The sequence below is a fragment of the Daphnia pulex genome, chromosome 2 (genome assembly GCF_021134715.1).
Source record: "Daphnia pulex isolate KAP4 chromosome 2, ASM2113471v1".
NCBI classification, from domain to species: Eukaryota; Metazoa; Arthropoda; class Branchiopoda; order Diplostraca; family Daphniidae; genus Daphnia; species Daphnia pulex.
The window spans coordinates 6,972,921-6,988,196 of NC_060018.1; the positions used below are offsets into that span (position 1 = coordinate 6,972,921).

At 41.0% G+C, this 15,276-nt stretch overlaps 2 protein-coding genes across 3 annotated transcripts; one reads left to right on the forward strand and one right to left on the reverse strand.

The window, feature by feature from the left end:
• Positions 1-102: 102 nt before the first annotated feature.
• Positions 103-880, forward strand: LOC124188572 (nicotinamide riboside kinase 2-like). Its single transcript, XM_046581301.1, has 2 exons — positions 103-238; positions 302-880. Exons 1-2 carry the CDS (start codon positions 178-180, stop codon positions 838-840), a joined length of 600 nt encoding a protein of 199 aa, XP_046437257.1. The 5' UTR covers positions 103-177; the 3' UTR covers positions 841-880.
• A 397-nt stretch (positions 881-1,277) lies between these two features.
• Positions 1,278-12,938, reverse strand: LOC124188567 (transcription factor Sox-10-like). Of its 2 annotated transcripts, none has more exons than XM_046581292.1 (7): positions 12,281-12,931; positions 11,412-11,558; positions 4,827-5,051; positions 4,508-4,641; positions 4,183-4,332; positions 3,373-4,010; positions 1,278-3,297 (listed from the first exon to the last, which is right to left on the reverse strand). In XM_046581292.1, exons 1-7 carry the CDS (start codon positions 12,529-12,531, stop codon positions 3,010-3,012), a joined length of 1,833 nt encoding a protein of 610 aa, XP_046437248.1. In that variant the 5' UTR covers positions 12,532-12,931; the 3' UTR covers positions 1,278-3,009. The 2 variants fall into 2 exon arrangements, with proteins under 2 accessions (XP_046437248.1, XP_046437247.1); XM_046581291.1 differs by having other exon boundaries at positions 1,290-3,297; positions 11,412-11,561; positions 12,281-12,938.
• Between the last annotated feature and the right edge of the window lie 2,338 nt (positions 12,939-15,276).

Here is a 15,276-nt window from a genome sequence, read left to right on the forward strand (position 1 = left end):
CTATTATACATTTTGGACCATTTGTCTCCCACTGTTGGAACCCAATTTCTTTGCTCATCAATATTTTCCTGACAGCTTTTATGCCATTGGTGTTCCCTTATCTGTTCTGAGTGTGATGGTGACTGTATTATCTGTGTATGCACTTTGGCTCATGAAATTTCAATAATCTTAGTCTTCATGAATTCATTACAAAATCTTAGGCAAGTTGGAAGGAGAATGTTGACAGTCGGTATATCAGGTAATTACATAATTGTGTAATGCTATGCTCACATAATAATTTAAAATGTTCTTTTGCCAACAGGTGTAACATGTGGTGGTAAATCATCGATCGCCAGTCTGTTAAAGTCTACATTTCCAAGAGCAAAGTTCATATGCCAAGACGACTTCTATTTCCCCCCCGATGAGTCGCTATCTAAAGAGCCAGGCCTCCCCAACTGGGATTCTCTTGAGAGTATCGACATGGTTTCCATGACGCGCAAAGTGAAAGAGACTATCGACGCGTATTCAAACGAAAAACTGCCAACAGAAAACCTGCTCGTTATTGACGGATTTCTCATCTTCAACTATCCTCCACTAGCTGAACTCTGCGATTTAAAGTACTTTCTGACACTTCCGTTTGAAGAGTGCCTTGCTCGTCGCCGAAGGAGGACCTCATACAACATCCCAGACCAGCCAACATATTTCACTGAAGTAGCGTGGCCCATGTATCTTGTACATTTGAAAGAAATGCGTCAGGAAGGCTTCGCCGATCAAATCCAATATCTTGATGGGACGATTGACATCCAGGAAAACTTTAAACGTATCCTCAAAGATGTTCAAGCTTATCTTGATGACGTGTGATTACAGATCCTTTCAATACAGTCATATTTTTCTTCACTGATGCACTGAAAACTTCTGTGTTCCATGGGTTATTGTTGCAACGGCACGTGTAAACATGTCATTAAGCAGAGACGAGCTTAGGAGGAAAGTATTGAGCTTTAACGTGCTTTCTGAAGGCAGAACACCAAAAAGTTCCACACCGGAAGTGACATCGACGAGAAACAGACACCCAAGACCCAAATAGCAAACAGCCAAGGCACGCTGCTGAGCCGAATTGTTTAAACGTGAAATCGATATATACTTACCAGCAATGACGAGCTTCCATGTGCATGTTCACAGAATCTATCACACGCTACTAAGTTCCAAAATGTGCAGAAAATGTTTCCGTTTAGCTCTTGCGATTTTGTTCACATATAAGAATTCACTTTTTGCCTGTATGCCTGTGGGCCGATTTTAAGCAGATACATTTCAAGGGTTACATAACTCTTACATATCAAACAGATTTTTTTACGACGGGCAAAATTGAAAACAAATCGTTTGTATTTTTAGCCGTCATCCAAAGTCCAAACTAAGATTTCAGAGATACAGTGAACCGACTAATTTAAACGTGGGTTTTTGGAAACAAAATAATAGGGAAGAATTCTTCGTATATTTAGTTTTTGTTCATGGAGGGGGGGGGGGATAAAAAATACATAGAAGCGGATTTTTGTCACTAAAGAAAACTGACCAATAATCATGTTTGCAATGCATTTCAACTTTTCTTTATTAAGGCGTAGAGGAGCTTTCAGGCTCTTCTTGGTATAAGAGAAACTTTATTTAGCCTTCTGATGGTATGCTATACAAAACCAAAATAGACAAAAAAGAAATAAGAGAACACAGTACCGAAAATGACGTTTCACGATGATTTGAGCAGACTTTCGCTCTCACTCAGTGTGTTACCTCATTTACGGTCGCTCCCAGAGTATTTACCGAAAACGAATTTTTGAAAAAACATCATTTATTGAAACCCGAACCTTTTGGCTAGAATCCAGCAAATACAATTTTAGTTTTCAATCGTAAAGTATTAGTGCGGCAACCAGGTAGTACCTTTCAATATCATTATTGATTTATTGGGCTTGGAGTATTATCAAAGGGCGTAACTATTGTCAGCTATTGTTATGGGCTCGATGAATTCGACTGAGTTCGGCACTGCGCTATAATAGGGCTTAGATTTTTTTTTCTTTTTATGGTTTGGTAGATGAAGAAGGTAAAAGAAAAACTTTCGTAGTATAAAAATTTTATTAATTAAGCAACGTTTGATGTCTATAAACTTATTCTTTTCCAGTTACTTATGCTTTGCCTGACGTTTACAAAAACATGGTTTAACTAAATATTTGAAATTCAGACATGTAACTGAATCGATGTGAGCTGAATGGGATTTAATAGCGCAGCATAGAAAAGTACAGCCACTTTTCAGGTGGCAGAGCTTTGTCCGTCTGTAAAGATTACGAACAATTTTCTTGATTCTGAAATTGGGCCCAATAAAACACACGAACCTACGAAAAGGACTTCAGAGAGGCTTACAGTATTCTTTGAACGGCAATACTTGTCAAAACTAACAAATCTTTTTCATTGTAAAGATGAGGTAGGAAACACTCAACAATCGTGTTAAACCAGATTTCATCTAGTAGACCGTTTTTTAAAAGAATAAAATAATTTAAAAAAAGGAAGAAGGGCTCGATCTATTTGTATTAATAATGATAAAATATCTTTGGGAATTCAATAAATTTACTGCCAGCTCGTTTTTTTTTCCTATATACACATAGATATGCAATTATGCATTTCTCTAGCTGAGAATCAGCCTTGTAATTGCGATAACCCAATTTTTGAAAGATTACGTAAGTTGGCTTCGATCGGTCATTTTTCCGGTTTCGAAATATAAGAAAGACTTTCTCCTTTACAAAGCGTGTGCACACAAATGTCGAATGTAAAAATAAAAAAAATTAAACGTACTCGCTGTATTTGTACCCCTATTTTTAAAACAGCTTGTACGTTACAATTGATATATTTGGATTAATTTTGGGGAGAATAGTATAAATGTTTTTTGTTTTTTCTAATTTTTTTAAAATAAGCGATAAACGCAATTTTTCATTTGGTTGGCGAGTCCGATTATTTTGTTTTTTCTTTACAGTTTCGAATATGTTTTTTTGGTTAGATGTAGCTAAGCCACGATTCCATGCCACCTGAAAATATGCTGGTTGTCGTCGCTCCGCTGGTCTTTGTCGCCGAAGATGTCGTCGGCACCGAGGGTAAGTAAGTCTGATGTTGCTGATAGCCGTCCACAACGTTAGGGGCGACCGAATTTCCCGCTACCGGCGAGTTGTGGCCGTAAAAATAGTGAGCAGAATTGGCGTCGACGGCCGTCGCACTTCTTGTCGTTCCAGGATGTTCCAGCTGTTGTTGCGAGACACTCATCGTTCCGCCAACAGATTGAGAACGCTTAAAAAATAAAAGAAAGTCCACCATTCTTTTTATTAATCAAAGAAACCATATTTGATGTTAATTTCCAACTACCGGTGAGTAAAGCTCCTGGTAGCTGCTGGACTGATGTTGAGCCTGTTGGCCAGCGGGACTGTTGCAGTTGCTGTTGCTGCGGCTGCTGCTGCAGCTACTGTAGGTGAAATTCGTGCTGGCCACAGCAGCGACTGCGGCTGGCGACGGGACCGGCGAATGCAACGACGTGCAGCTCGGAGGAGATGAGACGTAAGATTGGGCGGAATCGCTTCGATCTTCGGGTGACGTCGGTTGCTGCTGCTGCTGTTGCTGCTGCGGAGGCCCGTAACCGTTGATGCTGGAATTGCCGTAGTGGTAAGTCCGCTGGAGCAAGGCCCCCACGTTGTTTGGCGTGTGAGACCACGGCAGGTAAACTCCTCCGTTTTGATGATCCAGGTAAGCGTGTTGCTCGTACATGCAATTGTTAGAGGCGACGGAGACGGGGATGGTGGAAGGGTAGCTGGAATGAGAGTAGGTGGTCGAGACGGGTACGTGGTTGTTGAACGCTCCGGTCTCAATTCCCGAAGGCACGCCTGCAAGAGCTGAGGCATCGTGTTGAAAGTAGAGGTTGTATTCTTCTTGATCGGCAGCAGGCGCCGAGACTTCGTTGCACAACATGTCGGCACCGTTAACATTGGAATAACTTTTGCAACCCGTCTCTGAAATAGGAAATCGTTCACGTTTTAAGAAATATTTAAGTCAGCGATTGCTGAAACTTGAAATCGAATTCAATTTTGAAATCGATTGTTTCGCAACGGGTAATTTTGTTTTTGAAATTTAGGCCTATGTTTGATTTTGCTGTGAATTTCATGAAATTAGTAATTAACTGACCTGATGTCACTCCACGACTGTTTAGCATGTGAGGGTGTTCGACGAGGCCGTCGGTCAAAGGAACCCGGCGATCTAATGTCGCAGTCGATGGCGATTGTGACGAAACAGTTGCGTGATTAGCGCTAATTTTATGACTGTTCGCTTCGATTCCTGAGGTCAATCAAAAAGGAAAAATGAAACTTGATATTGGCGATAACCGCTTTTGTTATTACGCAACCAACAGATTGCTAATAAAAGCGCTAGATTTGGCTATAGATTAATGCGTGGCTATTTCAGTACACAATAAGAGGTTGGATTATAGTCAAATAAAATCAAAGAGGCTCACCAGTATTTCGGTTCGATGACGACGTTGGAGTTGTAGGCGAGGCCGTCCCCTTCATCACTGAGCGGGAGTGGCTCCTTAATTTACTACCGCTAGGCTTGGGTCCGGTACGAGATGAATCGCGCTCTTTTTGAATCCTTCAAATCATTTCATTTATAACACATTCAAAATTAATTCTCATCAAAATGAATGTCGCCTAAAGCTCCATTAAATCTCCTTGTAGAATCCCCCGAAAAAAAGTGACTTAACAATAAGCAAAGAAAATCGTTTCTTATTGAACGAGTTTTTATAAGTCTAAAAAAGTGCAATCAAATACAATCACCTTGTTGAAGAATGGTGATGATTCTTCAAGCGTGTTTTTGTCGCAGCGTTGACCACGGAGCTGGCGGCGCTGCTCGACGGGGGTAAAGGCATTTGCGACGATTTGGCGCCGGCAATTTTGCGTCGCCGCGGCTGATATTTGTAATCGGGGTGCTCTTGCTTGTGAAGCTCCCGTAGCCGCTCGGCCTGTTTAACAAACGGTCTCTTGTCGTCGTCACTCAACACCCTGAGACAAATTAAAAAAACAATTTCATTAATCATTAATTAAATTTGTTTCATTTTTAATTATTTCACGGGTGTGGCTATAAGGAATTGAACCTTAGACGATGAATGGAAAAAGGTTTTATTTGCATCAGGTATTTCTGTAATATCTGAAGTGTGGACGCACAAGGACACACGTGTAAGTACTTGGGGGTGTACCTTTAATTGTTGGGACAGCTGACACTCTCCCAAGACATCAATACGTATATGCGATAAACTATAATCAGTTCAAAAAAGAAAAACCCTTGACACCAAATTGGAATATGACCCGATGATGATTGCTGGTCGAAGTCACGTAGGCACATACTCACATAGGCCCTATTATTTCAAAGACCATAGGAATCTGTCGACTACCTACGTGATCAAATAACCACAAACAAACGTCCTTTCATCTGCGACAGTTCCATTCGATCCACAAATACGTCTTACTCTCATATAATAGCTCCCCTTCTTTTCATTGATGCACGTGATGGAGTCTTGATTAGCCAATCGCAGTTAATTCATGAAAGAAATCATTTTTAATATCTTTCAACGCATCTTGCATCAAAACAAGATATGTACAGTTGCCTATATAGTCGCCTATCCATCTGGGAACTTTCCAGGAAGTCCCAGAAAATTCCCCTGACCCACACACAGCCGTTGTGTAAAAGATACCACAACACAAAACGCATACAGTTTCCATAGAAATCTGTTGTCGAGTAAAAAGCTCAAGAGCTTCGGTGAAATTATGACGACGAGCCGAGTCGTTGAACGTCAACTCAAGCGTGTCGTGACCTTTTTCGGCCAGCACTTTTTTTCATTTTCTTTTTGTGTGAATACTTTTTTTTCGGTGCGGATGAGTTTCTCGGGAGATTGAAAGGGGAGTGAAAGGCGTCCCATTAGGGCGCACTTGCCCAGCACTTGATGCGACTCTACTTGGTAGGTCTCCGGCATCAGCTGCTGCAGTGTATAAAGAAAGAGATCGGCTGGCCGCGCCTTAAAGTCACGAAGTGCTTGCGAGGTCATCCAAGGCAAAAGATATATAGTAGTCGTCGGGGAGAGAGTTTTGAAAAGACAATAAAAGAATGTCAACCAACAGACAACACCAAAAAATGGAAAGAAAGTGTATATAGTAGGCCTGAATGGGTGTTGGTATATAGAAAACTATTGACTGTGCACTTGACCGTTGCATTGATGTTGTGTGTGTCGTACCGTCTTCTCTCTGAAAAAACATGTTCACATATTATTTGGGAATACGCCTATTGGAATGTTATTCCTGTTATTCGTTCCCTCCATTTTTCTTTTGCAGCTCTCATCCAGCAGCAGCACATCGACTGTGTCAACAAATGACGTCCGGAATGCTGTGCTGTGACTGACTCCCGAAATGTTCCAGCATGACGTGGCTCCATAGGCTGTTGCGTGGGTTCTCCGAACATTGTTCTGCTATATACGTTTGATCTTTCCACCAACTTTTTTCTGCCTCCCAATACTTTCTGAAATTGTTGTTTTCATTTTTTGGTTGTTGTTGTTGTAATGGAAAAATAAGTAGTAGTTCATTTTTTTTAAATAAGAAATTTCAGCATATTACTGGAAATGTAAACAACACAAAAAGATGAGCGGAGAGTATAGGGTCGTGGGGTCTGATGTTTGGGACAAGTTGTCACGGGCGGTATATGTATAAACAACGGAACTCTCGACTGATTGCTGTCCAGCCCGGCTCTCTCTCTCTAGCTCCCAACCCTCGCCTATTGTATACTGGAAATGTCATTGGGTGTCGGGGCGATGAGGCGCTCGACTGTTGATGGTTGACGGTTTACGGGTTTAGGTTACGCGAGCAACACACAGGACTCATCGGCCGACACTTTCGACCTTCGTCGTCGTTCTCTTTTTTCTTTTCCTGTCTGGATAAAATAACGACGGAGGATAAAAAAATGTTTGGTCGTACCCTAAAGCAAGTGGAATCACATCTCTATGAGCTTGGAACGAAGTTTATCATCTCAAATCCAACTGATAATTATCAGCAACTTTGACTTCAAAACATGTCGAAAGATTGAAACCGACAGCTTCGTGCATTGCGACACGTGCATCTTCTAGTATGTTTCCGTTTCATAATCGCTTTTCTTGTCGATTCAACTCTTTCAAAATTTGTTAGGTTTTCTATTTAGTCTATATTTTTGATGGGTGAAAAACAACTTATCGCTAGACCTTCACCCTACACGAAATTCTCTGCTTTCCCAGTCAATATTGTGCAACATTTTCATGGTGCATTTTTGTTTGGGGAAAATTCTATATTTTTTTTTTTTAAATTCTTCCTTCTGTGTAGCAACTGTAACTGCCTTCGATATCTGTCTGGCCATTCCAGAACCTTGTTCGTTTGAAAAATGAAAATATATCCACAATGCCCCCAGAATTACACATTGTCCATTTTATTATAAATTACATTATCTGTGGTATGAATAATTGCATACATTATAGAACTTTGCATTAATGTCATATGCGGAATTCTCGTGAATTCTTATTGGGGTCTGGCGGTAGCAGCTACAAGTAACGAATGATTCACCCAAACGTCTTTTCGGTGCAAATGTAATAAATTAACCTTCTCGGGTCGTCTCTAGGCCCGCGTTCGATGAATAGATGAGCGCTTAAAGTTATGAAATTTATTTTATAATATCAGGCCAATATCAATTACTGTAAAAAATCATCTTCGTTATTCTAAATGTAGTATATAGGCCTAGTGAGAGTATGTTGTCAGCAACTCCAACTTGATTTTGCACCACAACGGATTAAGGGTTAAATAAGCGCGATGATAGATTAAATTGTCTATAAAGACATAATCGACTATAATCTAAGATTATAATAGCGCAGGAAGTATCGACTGAAAAAAGGGAGAAATTATGAAATTATATCGCCTTTTAGGAAAAAAAAAAAAAAAAACATTTTAAAAATACAAATTTAATTCATTTTTCTAGCCGTATTTGTTCAATACTATTTGCGTCGGGTGTATCTATACACTTGTTCAGGAAGTTGGGTTCACAACTACTGTATATCTGGTTTATCAGCTGCCGATGAGTGTTGGAGATACCGCGCCTTTTGGTATACAGCAGCCACTACATATTAGCTATACCCGTTAGAGTCAATCGGCTGGGCCAAAGGGCTTTGATTTGAAAAAAAAGTTGGACCTTTGCATTTCATATTTGCTGTTATTATTGCTCTAGATAGAACATGGATTGCAATCCCATGTTGATGAAGCACTACTATTCGGCTCGTGACAAAAGCCTTTTGCAATGGCCGGTGGTGCTCGTTCGGTGGCAAAGAGTGGTTCTATAGGCGGGGGAGGAGGGTGTTGCATGGCCGTCTCGGTGGGGCCGGACAAGAAGGAGGCCGGACAGCAGAAAGCGAAAGAAAAAAGGGGCGGCGGGCCACGGCGAGGGGAAAGATTAGCCGACGTGAAAAGAAGCCGCTGACGGATGCGCTTACACACACACACACGCACACGATTGGTAAACACGCAGCCAACACACACACACACACACACACACACAGATCTGAGCCCTCCGACATCAGCAGACCTCCGCGACCCCCTGTCTTTCTTTTTCTTTCTTGTCAATATATATATATAAACTGGGCGTTTGCATCGATTTCTGAACTCTCTCTCTCTATACATTATGTACCGCCTATATTGAGGCCCTAGAGCTCTTTCCTATCGGGCGCTATTTTCTCTGAGAGTCGTCAAAGTCAAAAAGGAGAGACAGCAGCATGTAACAGAGGATCCGGCTACTGGAATTGAATTCGAGTTGTTTCTTGTGTATAATAGTCCAGCTAGCAGCAGCTATAGTCCAGCTATAGCGCAGAAGAACCCGCTCGGTTGGAAGAAGGATGTGAGGGTGGAGTGCGCGAGACTTTTACAAATGATATTCTTCTTTCGATTTGAAAGTCAGATTGCGAGCAGATTTTGTTGTATAGAAATCGGGAGCTATCGTTTTATTCGACGCTGCTGCTGCTGGGAAAATGCATCTCTCCTTTTTTATCTTCTTTTCTTTTCTTTTCTTTTTTGGTTTTTTTTTGTTGTTTGTCTTTTTGGGGTTTTTATTTTTGTTTCTTTCCTTTCCGAAACGGTAGCCAACATAATATAGCATTAGTGGCCATGCATGGAAGTAACTACTTATTGTTGATGGATATCCCCTCAACCACGCGGTCAGACCTTTTCTATCGTGTCGAATCCTTTTTTTTCTTTTTGATTTCTTTTTTTCGTTTCTATTTCATCGAAAGTCTCTCTCTCTCTCTTATTCTGTCGCTGTTGGTATTTTATAGATGAGTCGCGTCAAAGTCTCAAAGGGGTCCGTATGAGATGGGGGACGACTGAGAGAGAGAGACGACAGCATCTGAACATATCAGACGCGCCGGAGGAAAAAGAAAAAAGAAGAAAAAGAAAAAGAATAGAAGCTCTGCTGCTGCTGCCAAATAATGCTTTTAATGGAGGTCATCAGTAGCGCGATGATATGTCAGCTCCGGTTGTTCGGGAGCAGCAACATGAAAGAAGAAAAAAGAAGAAGAGCTACTACTATACAGAAAGCATTCTCATACTCAAACTTTGCCGCTACTGCTACTGCTGTCGCCGCTGTGAACGGCCACCACCGCCGCCGCCCCGGCCGGCCACACACACAACGCCATGTTCGGCCTGACTGATACATGACCATCGATGGTCGCTTGGCATGTGGCAATCAATCGAACGGACTGGATCCCTTTTGACCATCATCATTTATCGGATAGTAGCCCCCGATTTCAGTCTCTCTACCTGCTCCTGGATTCTATTACGCTGCTACTGCCGCGGGTCAACAGCAGCAGCGGATACACACTTGCGGTCGTCGATGGATCGGCGACGTCTACTAGTATCGGAATTTCATTCCCATATGACAGCAGACGAGTGATGGATGATGATTCGGGCGACGTTGGCTCTGAGCTGCTGGGGATTATTCCGGTTGGGAAACGAGCGCGGGGGTAGTATAGGTGGGTGGGGGGGGGGGGACGAATATCAACAGCAGAGAAAAGGCGGACGGCCACCACCACTTTACATGCGGGCGTGCGCGCCCATCCATACAAAGTGTACATGTAGCTAAATTATTACTGAAATCGGGATGTTCAGCACTGATGGGGTTTTTAAATTCGCCTGACGGCCATCCGTTTTCTATAGCGTCCATATACAAACGTGGCTTTAGAATGTTGCGTAATCATCAGTACACAGGAAGGAATTAATTATATATGGCGGGATAATGATATTTATTGACGTGTGCACGTGGATCTCATATCTGCGATCTTTCGGGTCAAAGGTTTTCTGAATTTTTGTTATTGCAGACTCGATTGATTGTTAACTATTATTTTGAACGGTTTTCAGATTGATGGCCTTTTTTACCAAATTAAAAAAACCGACTAAATCTAAGATTTCGAGAATAATTATCGTACTTTGATCTGGGATAAACAGACTAGTCTACTGCATATCTCTATATGAATTACGACATGAGTGAGGGGGTAGAACTCCTTTAGGTTTTTATTAAAAACTTGGGTTTTCCCTGTTTTCCTTATTCAACCATTTGGCACTTTTTAGAGATTGGAAATTGTCTCGATTTTTCTCCCGCTTTCGGGAGTGTCTGCAACTTATTTTCATAATTCAATTATTCACGCCTTTAGCTCAATTCCAAATGATAGGCCTAGATAAAGATTCAGCCCAATTTTACAAACAATTTGCATAATCTCGTCGTATAAATCTAACTCAATCAAAATTCTAAGCGTGCGGGGTGCAGCCAAAGGCGATGCAAGTGTGAAAGTATTTTACAGGCCTTAACATAATAAATTTCGATTTGACCAGCGTTGACTCTCTGTAGGAACACACGGGTGTAAATAAAGACTGATTCCAAGTTGAATTCGTACAAAGCTCAACAAAAGATTGCAACGGCTGACCGGCCCGGCCTGGCCCGGCCAGTTGTTGTTGACATTCCAGCGGCGCCAGTATGGGCTACAGAGACACACACGGCCCGCCAAAGCCGAGCAGTCAACCGTAAGAACCAACACGCCAGAGCGGTTAATCAGCCAAACAGAACTGTTATCAAGTTCAAACAGCGCCGCTCATATATAGCCCTGCGCTGACGATCAGCCTGATTGGCTATTGTTATTACAAAAAAGCCAGACGGGCCACAGCATAGCACATCAACCCACACCCATAGGCATTTCCCTTTCTATTTTTTGCCTACGTGATGTACTCCACACATTCGAATGAAACAAACGACGGAAAACGATTGGACATTGCACTTTGTAGCCTAATACAATGAAGAAATTTGTCGTTTATTTTTACCTCCATAGTCGGCCGAGGGTTTTGCTCAACTCGGCGTTGTGCAACTGCGGGTACTGGTCGGCTAATTGCCGGCGAGCTTCTTGAGCCCAGACCATGAACGCGTTCATGGGTCGCTTGACGTGAGTGTCCCTCTTTTCCGGGTTAGACCTGCTGGAAATGTCAAAGGATTTATTGAAATAGTTGAGCTATAACATAGAAAGTTGCTCTAGATTGATAGGCCGGTAGCTATGCAGTCTTTAACATTGAATGAATATTCGGATTAAAGAGCATTTAAAGGAGTCGGCGATAATATGCGTCATTAGTTCCGATTAGGTGGGAGGAGATGTATCCAATAACCCAGCAAAGATGACGTGGTCCGTATATAGTATCAGCACAATGCATGAATACTATTATTATGGTGCACCGGTATATAATGTACCGGTTAACCTTTTAGATAATCATCACGCACCTCAATCATAATGCACCAGATGATTTTGACTATTTAATTTCAAGGGTGGCTATAAACGAATGTGCATTTTGTCACCGTAGACTATACATTGAAAGCGATTGTTTTTGTTGCACTTGTAACGTCTATGTGATGGTATAGCCAATATCAATAAAAATGATAAATCAGAAGATAATAAAATCAAGAAAAATATGAAACAGCGCCAGGAAAAATCACTTCAGATAAGCACTATTACAGCTTGTTACATGATGTAGCTGCATGTTCATATAACAAATAGTTTCTACATCTGACAATTGATTTCACGCTTATAACCGCAAATAGAGGCTCTTCTTTTCAGGCCTATACTCTATAATCTACCGGCCTTATATAAACTAAAATATTAAAGATAAAGATTTTGTTTGTCTTGTATCGATGCTGGTCTTACCTGCTGGCCAGCGGGACGAGGCTCCAGTCGTAGCCCTGCAAAACCTTGGCAACGGCATTGCCAATATCCGACTTGGGTAAATGCTGCTGAGCCAGTTGCATAATGGACGTAGCCCGGCTGCTGCTGCTGCTGTGGTGATGGTGCAGCGACGATGAACCGGCGGCCGACGAAATCACCGGCAAACTCATCTTCATTTTGATGACCGACGCCAGTTCGGCATCCGATGGATGCTGATAGGAGCACGTATCCATCCTTGTTGACGTCAATGTCTGTCGTGTCAAAATGTCGGGGTTAAGGCTCCGGACAGACACAGCCGTTAGATAACAATCTCGGTCGAATGTCAATTTGGCCAGTTAATTCACAACAATAATCAAAGCCTATATAATCAATATGTAATAATTGATGGTCTATCAAATGGGCTCATGCTGATTAAAGGACCTACTAACTGGAAACTGTCTGACGTTCAAAACTGTTGGCAATTTTTAAAAAAATGTGGAAATCCGACGGCCGAAATTTTGGATTCACGAAAAATTTTGATTGCACAAAGGAAAATGGTGGCGGTGACTACACACACATGCGTACGTAATATTCGACAGTCAATGCGGCTGCGTCGTCGGCACTTGCTTCCTCGAACTCTGATCTCGTTCGACTAACTCCCACTGCGTCGGTGCGGCCACAAGTTATAAAGGCGAAACAAGAGGGGCCGCAGCAGCAGCAGCGCGTGTGCGCGGCGTGTGTTTTGTGTATCGCCGGGAGATGGGCTCCGATTGGCTCTCGAGTCGACCAATAGGTTTCCGTCGGGTACGCGGCGACACTTTTATCGCCACATTGTGATTCCATTTCCAACACAGCAAAAATCTATTAAACTCTTTCTTATTTCATGACTAATAATAATCGGTGTTTCATTAGTATTATTTCTATTGGGTGACGGGAAATAGGTTAACATATTACATAATCAAATGGATATGGCAAATAAAAAATAATTGGTTTCATTTTCCCGAGATTCTTTTAGTCGAATTCAGCCGCAAAAAATTGAAAAGAATAATTTAGTATTTCTTGTAAGTATTCGTTTTATCGTGCTGTATGCAAATTTTGTCTTGCCTAATTATAGTTGAACTGTAACTAATTTTGAAATTGTCGTTTCTTTTGTTTTTAAAAAAGACATCAGTATATATTACTCTTAACCATTACAGTGCTATAAGATAGGCCTAAACTATAGAGAATTAATTTTTCCGTAATTTTGAATGCTAAAAATAAGTTTCTATGGCAACTTGCGTTTATACTTTTAAAGATCCCAACAGTAAATTGTTATTTCGCATAAAAGGAGAACATTTATTATAATAAATGCAAACCAATCGGGATTGCTTTTTGTTGTTTCAATACTTATGGCGGACGGATGGGCACGTCGTCTGTGGAGTACGTGCATATAATGCATTACACTACCGTCTAACTTATTTGCCCTGTTGTGGTTTGCCCTTATCAATTTGACTGGCACCGGTGGCCATACACTTTGGGTATTCTCAGTTATTTATAGGAAAACAGGGCGGTTACAAAGTTTGTTTGTTTTTTTTTGTTCTGAGCAGATCGTCGCTTTCATTTGCTGATGTGCGCGCGGCGACTGAACTCCATTCAAACGCGAGGTCACAGTGCTGATCAATCACACCGCGCACTCGACTTGTGTATTTTGTATTTATACAGCCACTGATCACACGTCCACATGCATTTAGACAACCTTCAACTGCCCTCTGTTTCAATATTATTACTCAGACAATTATCAATTATTGCTGTGGAGGGGGGGGGGAGAAGCTATGAAAGTCCAATTTGATGGTCACTATGATGTCTCCTGACTTTATCGTTTGACACCAATTTTAGTATCCGAGGCTAGTCGGTGTTATGTGTTTTGTCTATTATTGTTCATTCCGTGTTCAAATCTATGCGAATCATTTCTCCGTTTATTCTGATGAGCTGAACTGATAATTTTTTATGTCTATATTTTAGCGTTTTATAGCTTTATGTTATACATAGATTATCAGTATACATAGCTTGGGAGGTGATTCGGTCTCTTGCAATCCTGTTCAAATCCTAAAATTTTGCAATTTTCAGATCCCCAGTATATGATCGCCTTTCTGTACTTTAATTTTCCCGAAATAAATTTTTTTTCAAAGCAGTTACATTAAAAATCTATTCGAAAAAGAAAAAATACAGTATATCATGTAATATCACTCTGGATGAGAAACCCTTAATACTTAAGTCATTTAAAAATTGTAACCATCATTTCCGTTTTCTAACTGAGATGGAAAAATAATAAATCAAGCAACAACTAAAAACAGTTCAATCATGGTTCAATTTTATCGATAATATTTAGCCTTGCATTCACGAAACAATTATACAGGAACGAATTGGAAAATGAATATGTTGCAAAGTGCTGGTCTAAGTCTAAAATCAGTTACGTAAGTAGGCTACGTAACGGAAAAGATTTGATAAGACAAAAATATTAACGCGACTAATTTTGTCGACGTCGCCTCGCGCTGGTTGGAGAACTGCGTTCGGAATTCACCGACATCCAGTGTCTGATTTATCTTCCAAGATAACAAAAATGCCAAAAAAGAAAAAAAAAAAGTATCTATAAGATCACACATTCGATGAGGCCTATTATATACAGGTGAAGTGTCGCCCACCGTCAGCCCAGGTATATGGCCGAGATAATATGGACGAAATCGGCTACCTGAAAAGGCTCACCGCAACCTTTTCCGCCATCCGATTACACAATAAGCCAAAAACTATATCCAAAGGAGCTAAACTCGTCTATGAGATAATGTATAATACCGAACAAAGGCTGACGTATATTTTCCAAGATTTATTAGGCCTTTGTTATACTATTAGAATCTTATCCGTCTTATCTGCTTTCTTGTCACACTGATGACATATAAGACAAATGAGAAATGCATTAGGTATAAAAAAAAGAAAAAGAAAAAATGATTTCATAGATCGAAAAT